The 18,018-nt window shown below is 42.1% G+C and overlaps 1 protein-coding gene across 2 annotated transcripts in view; it reads right to left on the bottom strand.

Annotated features, from left to right (window-relative positions):
• The window catches only part of ITK (IL2 inducible T cell kinase), a 119,720-nt gene that overhangs the window by 88,230 nt on the left and 13,472 nt on the right, over window positions 1–18,018 (bottom strand). For both annotated transcript variants that reach the window (XM_044277911.1, XM_044277912.1), the window contains exons 2-4: window positions 7,931–8,035; window positions 5,418–5,499; window positions 3,213–3,341 (exon numbers count right to left, since the gene is read on the bottom strand). In XM_044277911.1, the coding sequence (XP_044133846.1) occupies window positions 3,213–3,341; window positions 5,418–5,499; window positions 7,931–8,035 (316 nt within the window). The remainder of the gene's footprint in view (window positions 1–3,212; window positions 3,342–5,417; window positions 5,500–7,930; window positions 8,036–18,018) is intronic.

Here is an 18,018-nt window from a genome sequence, read left to right as displayed (position 1 = left end):
ACCAACAACTTGTATCATGGTTTCATGCAAATAGAGGAGCCAAGCTAGCAAAATGTGGCACAAACTTCTTTATTTAGCAGCTTGATGTTCTGATACGAGTAAATCACCAGCTACAAATTAACAATATTATGATATAATCTTATACTAAGGGTCTTTTTACACGGACCGATGATCTGGCAGTTTATTGGGAACGAAGCAGACGCTCCCGATAATTGCCTGATCATCAGCGAAGAGTTGGGCTGCATTCACATTCAGTAATTACCTTCACTGTACGAGGACAAGTGATCACTTCTCCCCATAGGAAATCATTGTCCCAGCGCAGCAGATCGTTGTTTGGGTTTTTGGATTTTTGGTGGCAGCAGAATGACACGATCCCCCAAAGAACGAGCGTCCGCTTGTTCACTGGGTGATCGCCGGCACCTTTTACGCGGACAGATTTGGGGGAACAAGTGTTTCTACAAATTACCTCAATTAAAGGGGATATAGAACTGTAATTTTGTCGCCCGGTCATGCATTATAGGTTAACATTCAGCTTAATTAACTGAGAGTAAAAATAACCAACTAAACAAACTCATGCTAAATAGTGACTATAGTAACAGTTCATACTGTATATTTGAGTGGTGGCGAACCTATGGCACAGGTGCCAGAGGCGGCACTCAGAGCCCTTTCTGTGGGCAAAAAAGTCTTACTATATAAACCACAATATGCCTTAGGCCTCTTGCACACTACCGACCGTATGCCCTCCAATACATATGGGCTTTTGAGCGGCATTGATCGTGCGCACGGGAGTGCGCAGCATCATAGGTTACTATGATGCTGTGCACGTTGGACCGCCCGCGGGGCTATTGTCCCGCACTCATATGATCTTATGAGATCAATGCTGCTCCGGGACATATGGCCCGCTCACGGACCGTATGTCTTGGAGGGCATATGGTCGTGTGCAAGAGGCCGTAGACTTTTCCTACCATTCGTCAGCACAGGGCACACTATGAACAGCACATGCAGCGCACTGAATGTAGGCAGGCTATTACAGCTAAATGACAGAGTACATGGAAGATATACTATACTGGCATTCAGGGTAAATTGCTGTGTTGGCACTTTGCGATAAGTAAGTGGGTTTTGGGTTGCAGTTTGGGCACTCGGTCTCTAAAAGGTTCGCCATCACTGGCCATATTCTTTGTTTGTAGAGTACTGTTGTGTTTGCTTTTACTTTTGTAGTTTCATCTATGGTGACGGGCACCTGTGTATTTATGGCATTTTGCAGGAGGTGCTGCCTAACGTTTGCCTTTTGTCTTTGTAGTAAAGATTTTTAGATGTTGCAGTCTCCATTTTGGTGGTGCGCTCCTTACTAACCCGTCCTTTCCACAGGATGCTTTTAATTTTGCAGTATATATAGCTGTAGTCTGCCCTCCCTGAATCCAGAAGCCTGCTGGCACAGAGAGTGGTAACAAATGGAGCAGACACAGTATACATTCAACATCCAGCATAAAGGCAGGGCAGAGTGCTGGTTGCAGTGTTTTTACATTTATATCTCTATTTCGCCACAGCAATCTGCACCTGCTAGGGGTTGTGCGGGCTGAAATTTTCCATATTTTTCTCTTTGTAGTACGTATTGGAGGCGTGGCGATCTCCAAGCAGTCAAGCACACCTGTCCAGTTAATCTGCCCCCTGGAGGCTGGTTTTAAAGTCAGTATAAAACTGAGTCTGCTTATACAGCACCTATTAGTAGCCATTAGGCTCCAGGAGAAGTATAAAGTGGGCTCAGCATGCATGTGAGTACTTGCATCCCTGGATCCGATGAAAGCTGTAATGGCACCGGACGGGGTTAAAAGCAGAGTGTGCTTGGCGTGCATGCTGTACCTGTGCTCCCTGGACTTTATGTGGCTGTCATGGCCCATAAAAGGTAGGAACTAGTGTTAGGGACCACTCATGAAGGCGACCTTGACGTGGTGAGTGGCTTATTACGCTTTGGCCAAAATGTACACCAATGCCTTATTCAACATCCAGCATAAAGGCAGGGCAGAGTGCTGGTTGCAGTGTGTGATTGCATTTTGTGTTTTTACATACATTGGAACCTGCTTATCCTGAATTAGGAGGTCGGATGACACAGAGAAAAGTATCATAGAGTAAGTTCCCATTCAGTAAGAGGTCACCTTGCCGTGGTGGATAGGCACAAATAATCTTGATCAAAATATATTTTCTAGGAACCTCATATACATTTTATATACTGGATATAGTATCAGTACATATATTCTGTTTGCAGAGTGCTTTTGCATTGTGTTTGCTCAAACGCAACAGCTAATGGCACATCTGTACCCATATCACCCATGTAGGAAAGTAACTGCCCCTTGATAACTGCACCACTAATTGCAATCACTAGCTACCTATAATTTATTAGGCTTTTATATTATTGTTTAATATTATTCTCTCTCTGTATGTAGAAACTAGCCATAGCCATTATGCCGCAGTCAATTTGTACAACTTATTTCCTTAAAGGGGTTGTCCAGGCTACAGATATTGATGACCTGTCCTCAGGATAAGTCATCAATATCAGATCAGCGGGGGGTCTGACATTTCCGGCACTTGTTTTTGGCAGCTGTGGTGCTAGAATATATAAAGTATATGGAGTGGAAGCAGACAGCTCCGTATACTATGTAGTTTCCAGCATCAGCGTACTGCAGCTCAGCTCCCATTGGCTTGAATGGGAGCAGAGCTGCAGCACCACAGCGCTCTGGTTACAGCAACACCGCCAATGTTTGAAAAAGCTGATCAGCAGGTCAGACCGCCAACAATCTGATACTGATAACTTAGCCTGAGAATAGGTCAACAATAGTAGGGGTGCTGGGTCTCAACACCGCTCCGGTCTGATATACTGTAGATGACCAATTCTAACCTGTAGCCTGGAGAACTCCGTTAAAATCCCACACTCCACGGAGGCTTATCCTAAAATCCATGTCCTCTTGTTTATACAGAAAATTCGCACTAATAAACACAGTCATACCACGGATGGTTGTGGCACACTGCCGACGTGTCAAGTGACTGCTCCTTTCCTATGGTAAGTTAAATATATCCATGAATGATATGGGTGCAATGCAGAAATAATGAGTTGGGTTCCCATAGTTTAATACTCAGAAACCAAGATAGTGGCAGAAATATATACAATTATGTCCATCAGTAATCAATTAAGTAAGGAAATTAGTGGTACTACTTACAGCCAATGTTTGGGTCATATAGAGTACATCCTGCTGCCATCTTTTCTGTCTGGCAGCAGCATCTCCACCGACCTTCCACCCAGAAGTTGGGGTGATACTTGGGCATCAGACAATGGTTGTTCTTTGTCACTGGGTGTAGAGTAAAAAAATGTTAGCCACTGGCAACCACGCAAATGACTTGATTATCTCTGGTTAAGGCCCCATGCACACGACCGTATGTATTTTGCAGTCGGCAAAAATACGGGTGACGTCTGTGTGCATTCCGTATTTTGCGGAACGGAACATCTGGCTCCTACAAGAACAGTACTATCCTTGTCCGTAATGCAGACAATAATAGGACATGTTCTATTTCTTTTGCTGGACAGAAATACGGACATAGGGAAACAGAATACACACGGAGTAACTTCCGTTTTTTTGCGGACCCATTGAAATGAATGGTTCCGTATACGGTCCACAAAATAAATGGAACGGACACGGAAAGAAAATACATTTGTGTGCATGAGGCCCAACTAGTAGAACCACATTCAAAGAGTGTTCTGATTTTATTGAAAAAATTGTCTTTTTTCTCTAGAAACGGCACCACTCTTGTTCATCAGATGTACCAGGTACTGCGCATTACTACGCAAAAGGCACATGAAATTCTCCAAACCATTAGTATTATAACAGCTATTCAGAGAATTAGTCATTGCATTGACCCTGGAAAAAACAGCTGTTGAAATTTGTCTATAATTTAATGTATCAACCATTAAAGCCTCATGCATACAGCCATATCTGTTTTGTGATCTGCAAAACGCAGAGCCGCAAAATACTGATGCAGTCTGTGTGCCGTGCAAATTTTTTTTGTGGCCCTATTGACTTCAATGGGTCCATGGTCTGCATTTTGCAGACATATTCTATCTTTTAACAGACCCCATATACAGTATATACGAATCCGTATGTCCGTTCCACAAAAATATAGAACATGTCCAATACTTGGCCACAAAATGCAGACCACGCACGGGTTGCGTGCATGAGGCCTTCGGCTGGCAGTGCCGGATCCAGTGCTCTGTGGATCTGGCATAGCCGGATATTGCCACAGCGCCTGGTGGCCTCATTGACTATAATGGGATCCGTTGGAGATCCAGTTGCTATATAGCAAATATGCTGGGATTTAGCCAGAGAAAAATTGTCACGTACAGTGGTTTCTGTCCGGCCAAATCCCAGCATATATGCTGGGTAGCGGCCAGATGTCCACTGGATGGCACTATCGTCAATGGGGCCAGCAGGCATTGTGGTAACATCTGGCTATGCCGGATCCAGAGAGCTCTGGCAGGCTATTCTGTGCTGGAACCAATACCATGAGGCTGATTTAAAATGTTTGCAAAATAAAAGTGAAGCCGCTGCCAGGTTTCAGAGAAATTTTGGATAATGGTGGCAGTGGACCTGATCAGAAATATAAAATAGGGGGTGCAGAGGGTGGGCTAGCTGTCTGTCCCCTTCTTCTTCCCCCCCATATGAGGAGACCATTACTGTACATTAAGCATGATAAGTGAGAGGCCCTGTTCATGATTTTGAAATAGGGCCCTGAACCTACAAGTTACTCTTCTGGACCTGTTTGCTATGGTTTTCCTATTTTCCCCAATTTTGATACATTTTCTCAAGAATGCTTTAGTTTTGGTTGTAGTAGTTAGCTTTGCAGATCGAAGTAAAAATATACGGTAATGGTTTTGTCACCTTTACCACGATTCTTGCTATGGTTTGTGCTCTACATCCTGTAGGATGACATGAGCTGGTCGAAGATCTCAGCATTAGTAAAACTATTACTTTTGACTCCCCATCTATAGCTTGACTAAATGTGCAAGTCATTTTAATAAAACACAGGGCACAACCCCTTGGGGGGCACTTATCTCCCAGAGAAATAGCTTGTGCCAATGTATCTTACTTTTCTTACTGCTGCTAATGTTTTTTGACTTTATAACAGTTTAGCAGGGACATAGCTATAGGGAGTGCAGAGACAGCATTCACATCCAGGCCCGATGTCCCCTTCTGCCACATTGCAGAGCAATGGCACATGGTAGGTGGGGGCCCTTTTATAAAAGGTCAGTTCCCCACAGATCGTAAAGAAATTCTATCCTAAAGAGATTTTATCCTAGTGATACCATCACTTTATTAGGTGTGAAACCCCTTTAATTTGTCCCACACAGAAATATCATGGTTTGCTCATACCTTCTTTTAGAGCCAGAACCCATTGTTGCCGACTCTCTTTGTCGGGGGCGAAGATGTATAAAAAATAATTATCATGGACGACCTGAGGAGAGGGAAAGTAGATGAATGAAATATTAAAATAATAACTAGTGTTGAGCGAATCAAAGCTCATTTCGATCCAAATTTCAGGAAAAATTTGATTTGCCGCAAAGCTGAATTTCCTCGTGGTAACAAGTTGATTCCCTGAAATGGCGGTAAAAATAAAAAAATATCATACTTAACTCATGCATTTGAGCGCCAAGATGCCGTCACGGCCATCATGCATGAAGATCCCACGTAAAATCTCGTGCGCGGTGACGTATGACATCACCAAACTGGCCGACTTGATGACGTCATCAGGTGCCGTGCAAGATTTTGCGCTGGATCTTCAAGAAAGATGGCTGCGACGGCATCTTCGCGCTCAAATATATGAGATAAGTACAATTTATTTATTTATTTTTAATAAGCAAACACTAAAATGCTTTAATATGTATTTCAGATGCCGCGATCAGCGATGAACAGGGTATCTTAGGGGTTCGGTGACAGGGGGTTCGTCACGAAGCAAATTTTTTAAAAGTTCGTCGAAGCAGCTGAATTGAATTTTAGAGAACTTCTCTCATCTCTACTAATAACCATATGCTACTGCCAAAAATCCAGTGGCAATAGTTATTATGATGTTTATTTGTTGTAACTGTAATATCCCTTGAATAATATCTACATTAGGGCATCACCCTCTACCAGACCAAGGCAGTATAAAAGGATGTAGACAATAGTTACTGACCTTGTACTATTCTCTTTAATGCTCTGATGCCCACCATCTATCTGTTAAGGAAAAAATCTGGAAATATTGCTTGTAATGTGTTATTGATGTGTGCCATCAGTGTTCTTCCAGAAAACTGGGTGACTACCAGGGGCGTAACTATAGGGGAAGCAGGGGAAGCGGCTGCTTTGGGGCCCTGATCCAGAAGGGGCGAATCCAGGAGAAGGAGGACTACAAGATTTTGTCAGGGCCCCCTCAACAGTATTACACAATGAAATTCTATACAGTGACAGTATAGACAGTGTAGAAAACGGATGGAAAAGCTGTCGGTCCTGGTCTGAGAGAGTGATCTTTACTAGCCACAGGAATGAGGGTGGCATGAAAGGAAGGGGTTGCGAAAAAATTACTGTGGGAGGGGGGCCCACGCAATAATTTTCTGTGCGGCCCAGTCATTTCTAGCTACGCTACTGGTGACTACGGTTGTTTTTACACAATCATGAGGATCCAGCCTAGTCACTGGTGGAGAGCAAAGAGGAGGTAACACTATTCACTCTGGTTGTTACTACTACCACTATTAATGGTAACATGAGGGAACTGCTATGGGGTACCCTAGCTGATATTGAGGATGGCCTATATAAGATTGCCGTTTACGATTAGGATCACAACTGCTTGTGCAAAAATTAATTAGTAAGGCCCAATGTATATGACCGTACATACTTTGAGATCCACAAAATACAGATGACGTCTGTTTTGAATCCGTGGGTCAGTGGTCCTCATTTTTCGGCCAAGAATAGGACATGTTCTTTCTTTTTGTGGAATGGACATAAATATGTGGAAAGCACACTGATCATCCATGTGCTTTCTACAACTGTATGTCCATTCCGCAAAAGAAAGAACATGTCCTATTCTTGGCTGCAAAAATGGGGACCATGGACCCCTTGAAGTAAATGCATTGTGGAAGTAACACGGACGTCATCCATATTTTTCAAACCGCAAAATACATACAGTCACATGCATGAGGCCATTGTACATTTTTGCAGATTTGCTGTACGTATTCCACACTGCAAATCCACAGCAAAGTACAAGTATGTTGCAGATATTTTTTTCACGTGGATTGGACTGTCAAATCTGTAGCATGCCCATTATTATTTGCAGATTAGTTCCAGATTTCTTACATTACCTTCTATAGAGTTTAAAGAAGCACTCCCACAAAAACGTTTATTCTCTGACCTGTTCAAAAGGTACATTTATGTAAATTGTATTGAAGGTAATCTTCTTACCAGTGACTGTACTTGTAAGTTATAACCTCTCTTCTGACACTCAGCTGTGACTCTAATTTTAGGACAGGAAGTCAGTTTCTTCTCTATTCATTCCTAAGAGACTGACATTGAGGCTTCCATAGGAATATATAGAGAAACTGACTTCCTGTCCACACAGAAGACACTGTGTTATTTGGAGAGTCAAAGTGCTGGTCAAATGACACAGTGGAGGATCAGAGGGGAGGGGATAACAAACAAATACAGTCACTGGTAAGAAAATTCTCTTCACCACAGTTTACATAATTTACCTTTCTAGCAAGTCAGAGAATAGAAATGTTTGTGTTTTTTAAATCCACAATTGCCAAATGTGTTGCTGATTCACTTGCAGATTTCATAAACTACAAATCTGCACCATGTGAACCTAAATGTACAACGCAAATAGTCCCACAATATTAAAATGGTTGCATATCTCTTACCTGGAAGGCGTATTTGTTTCTGCAGGCAATTGTGACATCGGTTGTCACTATTTCTACACATTTAATACGAGGCACTTCCACAAAACCACGAAGATTGCGCACTTTCTAGAAATAAATTAGTATTCAATAATAAATGATAAGGGAGAAGCAATTACACTTTGGTAAAGGGTAAGATGACAAAACATTTGTTTAAAGAGTCTTTTTCTAGAAATTTTAAATCATCAGTAAATAGAAGTCCTTGATGTGCACTTTTTGCCAAGAGTCCTAAACTGCAAGACTGATAAGTTATACAAACCCTGGGCCAAGGGCTGTATACGTTCAGGAGCAGAATTCACAAGCATGGCTTTCAACTTTGTAAAGTAAAACCAATTTTATTTGGGCAGCAACAACCAAAGGAGGTTTTTGATGAACTTTCAGGATCTGGTTCCAGTAGAAGTAGTTTACAGGTAGGAAAATAGGGAATAATTTCCCTACCCTAAAGCATTCTTTTGTCACTGCCCCAGTCCTCATGGTGTCCTCCACATAGCTCTGGTCCTCAGTTCCAACAGAAGAGCACAAGAGGAACCAGAACAATGCTGAGAGCACCATGGCAGTGCCAGAAGGATGCATAGAACAGCTATTATTTCTCATTGCTATTGGCAGCGAATACAAAAGAAGCCAAAATGAGTAGGACACTACTACTTATAAACATGGCCTTCAGCTTTTGGAATAAAATACCTGTTATATGAGCCCTAAGACTTGGTTCAAAGCACCAGCCAATGTCAAAAACATATAGAAGAGGCAGCTCTCTGTGAAGGTATAATCTTTAAGGGGACATTCCAGTTTCTAATTTATTTATTTTTTACTGTAATAGGAAATCATAAAATTATAATTTTCTAATATTTTCTCATTTCAGGCAGTTGACCCCTATATGCAAAAGAATGGTGTAGTCCATGTGTCAATCTTATGTAATGCATCCATGGCCTAACTTAAAAGTTGCATCAGTCATGTGACACCCTGACATTCATTAAGCACCAATGTTACATAACATACATGTGGTGGGCCAGTGGGACAGGATACTTCCTTGTGATAAGTAGGTAGGAATAGTGGTGAAATAATGATTTTATTGTGATTATTACAGTAAGTACATCACTGTTTGCCTGCTACTAAGTGATTCGTAAAATGGCTGCCTGTCTCGAGGTGATGTTGTTGTCAAAATTTAGTGTAAAAAAAAAAAAAAAAAAAAAAAAAAAAAAGAACAACCTGCACACACAGAGTTCTGCTTCAACACAGACACCATCATATGCTGCAATACTGCATATGTTCTGCTCCTCAATACACTACTGTTCACATGTTAGATACCTGGGCAGTTAACTGAAAGCCAAATCACATGACATATGTGAGGATCACGTGACTGACGCCATGTTTAGTCCTATCCAACTCTCCTATAGATACATTTTACATGACTAAAATGGGCTGTACCATTTTTTATATGAGAGCATAATTTTAACCCTTTTAACCCCGGGCCAATTTTCACCTTCCTGCCCAGGCCATTTTTTGCAAATCTGACATGTGTCACTTTATGTGGTAATAACTTTGGAACACTTTTACTTATACAAGCCATTCTGAGATTCTCGTGACACATTGTACTTCATGACATACATTTAGTCAATATATTTCACCTTTATTCATAAAAAAATTCAAACTTTACCAAAATTTCAATTTCTCTGCTTTTAAGGCTACATGCACACGAACGTATTTTGTTTCCGTGTCCATTCCGTTTTTTTTGCGGATAGGATGCGGACCCATTAATTTCAATGGGTCAGCAAAAATGTGTCAGCACACCGTGTGCTGTCCGCATCAGTATGTCTATTCCGTAGCCCCGCGAAAAAAAATAGAACATGTCCTATTCTTGTCTGTTTTAGGCATTGTTACAATGGATCTGCAAAGAATAAACGGATGGCGTACGGATGTCATCCGTTTCTTTTTGGGGATCCGCAATTTTGCGGACCGCAAAACACATACGGTCGTGTGCATGTAGCCTAAAACAGAAAGTGATACCTCATAAAATAGTTAGAACTTTTCCCATATGTTTACTTTATGTTGGCATCATTTTGTAAATGTCATTTTATTTTTTTAGGACGTTAGACGGATAAGAATTTTAGAAGCAATTTTAAGAAAATTTCCAAAACCCACTTTTAAGGACCAGTTCAGTTCTGAAGTCACTTTGTGAGGCTTACATAGTAGAAACAAACCATAAATGGCCCCATTTTAGAAACTACACCCCTCAAGGTATTCAAAACTGATTTTACAAACTTTGTTAACTCTTTAGGTGTTCCACAAGAATTAAAGGAAAATGGACATGAAATGTCACTTTTTTTTTGTAGATTTTCCATTTTAATCCATTTTTTTCTGTAACACATCAAGGGTTAACAGCCAAACGAAGCTCAATATCTATTACCCTGATTCTGAAGTTTACAGAAACACCCCACATGTAGTGGTAAACTGATGTAAGGACGCACGGCAGGGCGCAGAAGAAAAGGAGCGTTGTATGGTTTTTGGAAGGCACATTTTGCTGGACTGGTTTTTAGACACTATGTCCCATTTGAAGCCCTCTCGATGCACCCCTACAGTAGAAACTTCCAAAAAGTGACCCAATTTTGGAAACTACAGGATAAGGTGACAGTTTTTTTGATACTATTTTGGGGTACATATGATTTTTGATCACTCTATATTGCTTTTTTTGTGAGGCAAGGTAACCAAAAAATGGCTGTTCTGGCACAGTTTAGATTTTTTGTTTTTTACAATGTTCATCTGACAGGTTAGATCATGTGCTATGGTTATGGACGTGACAATATCAAATACTTTCTTTTTTTGTTTCAGTTTTACATAATAAAACATTTTTGAAAAACAATTATTGTGTCTCAATTTTCTAAACGGCATACATATTTTTTCTTTGGCACAGTTTTTATTTTTTTTACAGTGTTTACCTGTGGGGGTAGGTCATGTGATATTTTGATACAGCAGATCGTTACGGATGTGGCAATATCTAATATGTGTACTTTTTCTTATTTATTTAAGTTTTACACAATAAAAGCATTTTTTAAACAAAAAAGATTAAGCTTTAGTCTGAGAGCCATAGTTTATTTTTATTTTTTGGCCGATTGTTTTATGTAGGGGCTCTTTTTATGCAGGATGAGGTGACAGTTTGATTTGTACTATTTTAGGGTGCATATGACATTTTGATCGCTTGATATTGCACTTTTTGTAATGTAAGGTGACAAAAAAGGTTTTTTTTGCACAGTTTCTTTTTTTTTTTTTTACAGTGTTCACCTGGGGGGTTAGGTAATGTGATTTTTATAGAGCTGGTTGTTATGGAGCATTTTTGAAACAAAAAAAAACATATTTTTGTGTCTCCATAGTTTTTTTTTTTTTGGGCCGACTGTCCTATCTTAGGTAGGGTCTAATTTTTTGCAGGTAGAGGTGATGGTTTGATTGGTACTATTTTTAACTATTTTGAGGGCATAATCCTTATTGATCACTTGGTGTTGTACTTTTTATGATGTAAGGTGACAAAATGGCTTTTTTGGCACTGTTTTTATTTTTACATTGTTCACCTGAGGGGTTAGGTCATGTGATATTTTTATAGAGCAGGTCGTTACAGATGTGGCAATACCTATTATGTGTATAGGATCTTCTATCTTCATTCACCAGGACCTGCACTGACGTCACCACGCTCACCATGTGGTGAGCGCAATTCCGTCCCCAAAGGTCCTTTTGCAGGTCCTGAAAGAAGAAGAAAGAAGACATGCCGGCTGCACGAACAAGAGGATGAGGTGAGTTCATTTTTATTTTTTTTCAAGCTACATTTTAGTAAGCATTCTGTCTTAAGAATGCTATTTTTTTCCTTTATAACCATGTTATAAGGGAAAATAATAAAACAAATATAATTTGGTTTTGGATATCTATCTATCTATCTATCTATCATATATATCGTATCTATTTATCTATCTATCTCATTTATCTATCTTATTCTATCTATCATATGTATCTATTGTATCTATCTATCTATCTATCATATTTATCGTATCTATCTATCTATCTATCTATCTATCTATCTATCGCATCTTTCTATCTAACCCAGTGTTTCCCAACCAGTGTGCCTCCAGCAGTTATAAAACTACAACTCCCAGCATGCCCGGACAGCATTTGGCTGTGCGGGAATGCTGGGAGTTGTAGTTTTGTAACAGCTGGAGGCACACTGGTTGGGAAACACTGATTCTAACCAATATTAGTTATCATATCTATCTATGTATCTATCGCATCTATCAGTCGTATCTATCCATTTATCTATTTATTTATCTATCACATCTATCTAATCTATCATATCTATCTACCATATCTATCTATGTATCTATCTCCTATCGCATTTATCCGTCGTATCTATCCATCTATCTAATCTATCATATCTATCATATTTATTGTATCTATCGCATCTATTGATCTATCTCATCTATCTATCGCATTTATCTATCTTATTGCATTTATCATATCTATCTATCATATGTATCTATCGTATCTATCTATATCTATCTTTATGTGAATAAACTTAATTATGTGGTACAGTACCTGGGGCGATTTGAGCATTGGTTCTATCTTAGGTTTTACCTTCAAAACGTATGTGCCCACTGCCACATGAGGCTGGCACAGATTGTACACCAGGCTTAAAGTGGCTTTTCAGGACCACTTTAAGTTCCCAATACACCTCGACCTACCACAGATAACTGCTAGAAGGTTTGTTAACTGGTTCTGACAAACATCCTATGACATTAACAAGTTGCTGCTATCTTCATGAATGATCACCTCCTGCCCACACAGAGAAGTCAACCACAGTTCTGGTCCTAGATATTGTAATCATATGTGTATTCTTTGTGTAAATGTCTCATATTCAGAGTAATTTGCGCACTGTATTGCACACGGATCAGTGAGTGTGGACCCATTGTGCCAATTAACTGGTTTGGCTTTAGACTAAACTCTAAGGGCATTATTCTGACGCTCTCCTGGTATTCACCCTTAAACCCCTGGACTTCACTGCAGGGGAGGAACCAGAATGCTACCTCTTGGGATCGTCCCAGTATAATTGGCAGTTGACCCACTGGTGTCAGGGACAGTTACTTATATTATGTGTTTTTTGGGCAGAACTTGATGTAGGAAACTTAACTGGATAACTGAGACACGAGGAAACCTCACCACAATCGCAGAAGCTCTCTGGACAATCTCTAATACCGTAATTACTGATAAAAGCAACACAGAACTGGAAACACTAGGAGAGCTTGCGGGTGGGGTAGTGATGGATGCAGGAACAAGGCAGGCAGGAACTAAGACTGTAGCACAGGCAGGCAGAAAGACTAGGAGAACTTAAACACAAACTTAAACTAAAAACTAAATTGAGAGGTCAGGAGTTCCCAGGCAGGATGGGTACACAGGATAACGCAAGAGAATCGCTGAAGCATAAGTCTTCCAAACATCTTTGCTGGTCACAGGAAACCTTAAGGTCAGGCACCCTCTGCCTGGAGAGGGTGTGTTATATACCTAGGGACCCACATCCATTGCCTGGGGAAGGATTTACAGATGTCCCCACTGGGCCTTTTAGAGGCCACAGGTGAGCACGTGCGTGCCCTAAGGGAACAGAGTCTGGAGTAATGGAAACAGCAGCTTGCTGTTGCAGCATGTTGAGTAACAGTTGCGGCAGTGGCAGGCATGGACAGCTGACCTAACCGCATGTTAAATACTTTTGGGATTGTGGGACTCCCAATATCCGTGTCTTGGACCTGCGTATATAAGACATTTATGACAGATGTCATAAATAACCATATAATAAACTGACGTGCATGACACAAATGGCTCTAACTTCTAGCACAGATGCTAAAAGAATGTGGCAGCATATAAAGGTAATCTATTGAAGGCTTTGCGCCAGAAAAGGGGAGTGAATTTAGATGTTTTGAGGATTTGAGACAAATGCATTACCTATTTGCAACATTTTTTGTGCTTTGCACCATGTCCACCATTTTGTATTTACCAAGGGGTGGACAGATGCAGTGCCGGACTGGGGTGCCCAACAGTAGAATACATTCTGGGGGCCCACTGTACAGCTACATGCAAATATTATCTGAACCCAATTTGCAAATCCCTAAAACTGCGCTAAGCACATTTTTTTTCAGTAGTGGCCTGCTGTCTAGCCTGTGTTCTGTCACGTAGCCCCTCTCAGTATCAGGTTGACTGGCTCTTGCCTTGAACACATGATCACACAGCGACAGGCAGCAGCAAGGCACTGCAAGATGACTGACTATGGGGTCAGTGACTACAAGAAGGTGGGTTCCTGGGGAAAGACGATACTGGCTGGCCTGTTTCTGTGCCTAGAACTCCTCTCAGCCTCCTGATGAAGCGATATTAATACATTGGGTACTTTGTTACATAATCTATCGTTCTATCCTTTTTTATATATAGACACATACGCTAGTTGAGATGCTGTAAGCTGCTTATCTTTATGTAGTACAGTCTACTTGTGCAGGAGGTAGTGGTCTGGGAGACCACCAGTAGATTCACCTGTTCCCCTTTTGGCCAGTCTGAGCCTGGACAGATGTTTTGTGGGCTTATTAATTGCAGCTTTTTAAAAAGTTGCAAAAATAAATAAATAAAGTTGTTGCAATTGTACTTTAGTCTCTTGTAATCACTACACAAATGTAAAAAAATATATTTTTTTTTAAAAGAAGATGCTTCAAATATTACCCTGATAATACATTACTGCCTAGTTTTCAATAAAATGTGCCAAAAAAAGGCGCAAGTACAATGATAAACATCGACCCAATCTCTGCTATTGTGGGGCTCATACATTTGTCAATTATTATTTTTTTTTAACTTCAGCACAACTCACATTCTGAGAAAAAGGCATGCAAACTAGTCAAAAATGAAAAACCAGTTCTCACGCAGGCCAAGAAATGTGTCACCAGTATGTAATTCTATATCTAGGTGCCCATGTCAAGCTCTGACATATGCCAATGAAAAGGCATAGAGTGGTATACATTGCCCGTAAGACAGCATTGTAAAAAGAAAAGTTTTAACTATTTAAAAATGTCATCTTTTTCTTTTAATTCTTGTGGAACACCTAAACGGTTGATAAAGTTTGTAAAATCAGTCTTGAATAACTTGAGGGGTGTAGTTTCTACAATCGTTAATTTCTAACGATAATTTGTTTTCCCTTAGTCCTAACAGCAGCACAGATGGGGTTAACTGCCCCTGTGGACTGGTAGGACCGGCGTAATTTTAATGAGCCCAAGAACCAATAAACGATCTTCAGCTCCCTGAAAGGGAGGAGATCACCCCCCAGCCCACCGTGTTTTTAACAAGCATAATGTATTTAGGGTGGGATATTTGTGTGCTGCTGTTAGGACTAAGGGAAAACAAATTATCGTTAGAAATTAACGATTCCCTTACGTCCTCAACAGCAGCACAGATGGGGAGATAGCAAGAAGAATCCCCTAGGGAGGGTCCTCATGCCTGGCAGAACTAAGAACAGTCTGCCCAAAAGCCGAAAACTCTGCCATCCTAGCATCTATCCTATAATGGGAGATGAAGGTTGACTCAGAGCTCCAGGAGGCCGCCTTACAGATCAACTCTAAGGGGAGGAGTCTTCTCTCCGCAACCGAGGTGGAGACCGCCCTAGTAGAATGGGCCCTCACAAACTCGGGAGGATCTAAGGATTGGGAGACGAAAGCTTCCAAAATGGCCTCCTTGATCCAGCGACTAATGGTGGCTTTAGACGCTTTACGGCCTTTAGACTTACCGGCAAACAGAATAAGAAGATTCTCATCTATCCTGAACTCACTAGATCTATCCACATAGATCTGGAGGCATCTTGAAATATCCAGCGGGTCTCAGCTGGAGTATCAGAGGAGGAGGCTGTAAACAAAACTGGTAAAGATATTACCTGATTGATGTTCTGGAAAGTAGGCACCTTAGGCCTGAAGTAAGGTAAAAACTTCAGGAGTACTCTATCCTGTAGAAAAATAATGTACGGGTGATTTGCGGAGAAAGCCTGCAATTCAGAAACTCTTTTGGCTGAAGCTATAGCCAGAAGAAAGACCATCTTTAAAGTCAGAAATTTAAAATTTACCTCCTCCAAGGGCTCGAAGGGGGGAGATGCTAGCCCCCTGAGCACTACTGAAAGATCCCACTGGGGGATAGGTTTCAGTATAGTAGGCTTTAGTCTTTCAGCTCCCTTCAGGAAGCGTTTGATGAGTGGGTCCCGAGAATGTGGCCTGTTGAGACAGGCCGAGATGGCATAAACCTGTACCTTCAAGGTAGCTGGAGATAGGCCTCTATCTAATCCATCCTGAAGAAATTGAAGTATCGCAGGAAGGGGCGGATCTGCAGACGCCACCTGTCTGGAATCACACCATGCCTCGAAGATTCTCATGATCCTGGAGTAGGCCGTCTTTGTAGACTCTGCTCGGGAATGCGACAAAGTTCTCAGGACCGACTCGGAAAGCCCTTCTATGTTGGGAAGGGACTGATCAACCTCCAGGCTGTCAGGTTGAACCTGTGCAGATCTGGGCAGAGGTGAGTGTCCCACGACACCAGGGTCTGCTCCGGGGGGAGTCTCCAGTATTGTCCCCGACTCATCTGAATGAGCTGGGTAAACCAGGATCTTCTGGGCCAAAACGGTATGATGGCTATTACCGAGGCCTGATCCTGACAGATTTTCATCAATACCCTCGGTATCATGGAAAAGGGAGGGAAGATGTAAGCCAGCCTGAACCTCCACGGTATTGACAGAGCATCTATCGCCAGGGGGTTGTCTTCCCTGTAGAGGGAACAGAACCTCATCACCTTGGCGTTGAACCTGGTTGCCATGAGATCCACTTCTGGCATACCCCATCTGTGAACTAGCTGCCTGAAGATCTCCTGATGCAGAGACCACTCCATGGTCGGTAATCCTCGACTTAAGCGGTCCGCTATCATATTGAGGGAGCCTCGAATATGAACGGCAGATAGATGGGAAAGGTTCAGCTCTGCCCACCGAAGAATTACCCCGATCTCTGACAGAAGGGGCAATGATCTTGTGCCTCCCTGTTTGTTTATATAGAGGACTGCAGTCATATTGTCTGACTGGACTTTCACTGCTTTGCCCCGGATCTGAGGCGCAAAGTGAAGGAGGGCTAGCCGGATAGCTCGCATCTCGCGAAGATTGGAGGAAAGATGCCGCTCCAGAGGAGACCAAGATCCCTGAATTGGGGATCCGTCCAGGTGAGCGCCCCAGCCTACAAGGGACGCGTCTGTAGTCAATATGACCCAAGCTGGTTGGGTCATAGACTTCCCTGCTGGTAGCTGAAACCACCATCTGAGGGAATTTCGGGTTTGACCGGACAGGGAGCACAGGGAATCTAGCCCCGCAGGGCTGCCGTTCCATAGGTGTAAGACCTCCGACTGAAGAGGACGGAGGTGCCATAACGCCCAAGGGACCGCAGCCGCTGACATGAGCCCCAGCATCTTCATGAGAGTCCGGATAGAGACTCGACGAGGGACATAAAGGACCTTTGCCAGGTCCTGAATCCGCGCTCTCCTTTCTGGAGTCAACCGGAGGGACATCTCCACAGAGTCGACCACGAATCCTAAGTAATGGATTGAAGTCGATGGGCTCACATTCGACTTCTGCCAGTTGATAATCCAGCCTAGGCGGAAGAGAAAGGAGACTGCGACCTGAAGATGGTGGGTAAGGATCGGAACTGAAGAGGCTATGAAAAGCCAATCGTCCAGATAAGGAATAATAGTCAGTCCTTGGAGTCTCAAAGCTGCCACCACCGAAACCACCACCTTGGTGAAGATGAGGGGGCAGAAGAGATTCCGAAGGGAAGCACGGCGAACTGAAAGTGCCTGCAAACCCCTGAGATCTGGACCGCGATCCTGAGGAGTTTCCGGGAAGCGGAATGGATCGGAATGTGAAGGTACGCATCCTTGAGGTCCAGAGTAGCCATGACGTCCCCAGGATTGAGGATATGGCTGACTGACCTTATGGTTTCCATGCGAAACCTTGTTTTCCTTATAAATCG

This window comes from Bufo gargarizans, chromosome 2 (assembly GCF_014858855.1).
Source record: "Bufo gargarizans isolate SCDJY-AF-19 chromosome 2, ASM1485885v1, whole genome shotgun sequence".
Lineage (NCBI taxonomy): Eukaryota > Metazoa > Chordata > Amphibia > Anura > Bufonidae > Bufo > Bufo gargarizans.
This window is presented reverse-complemented; position numbering and strand designations above follow the sequence as displayed.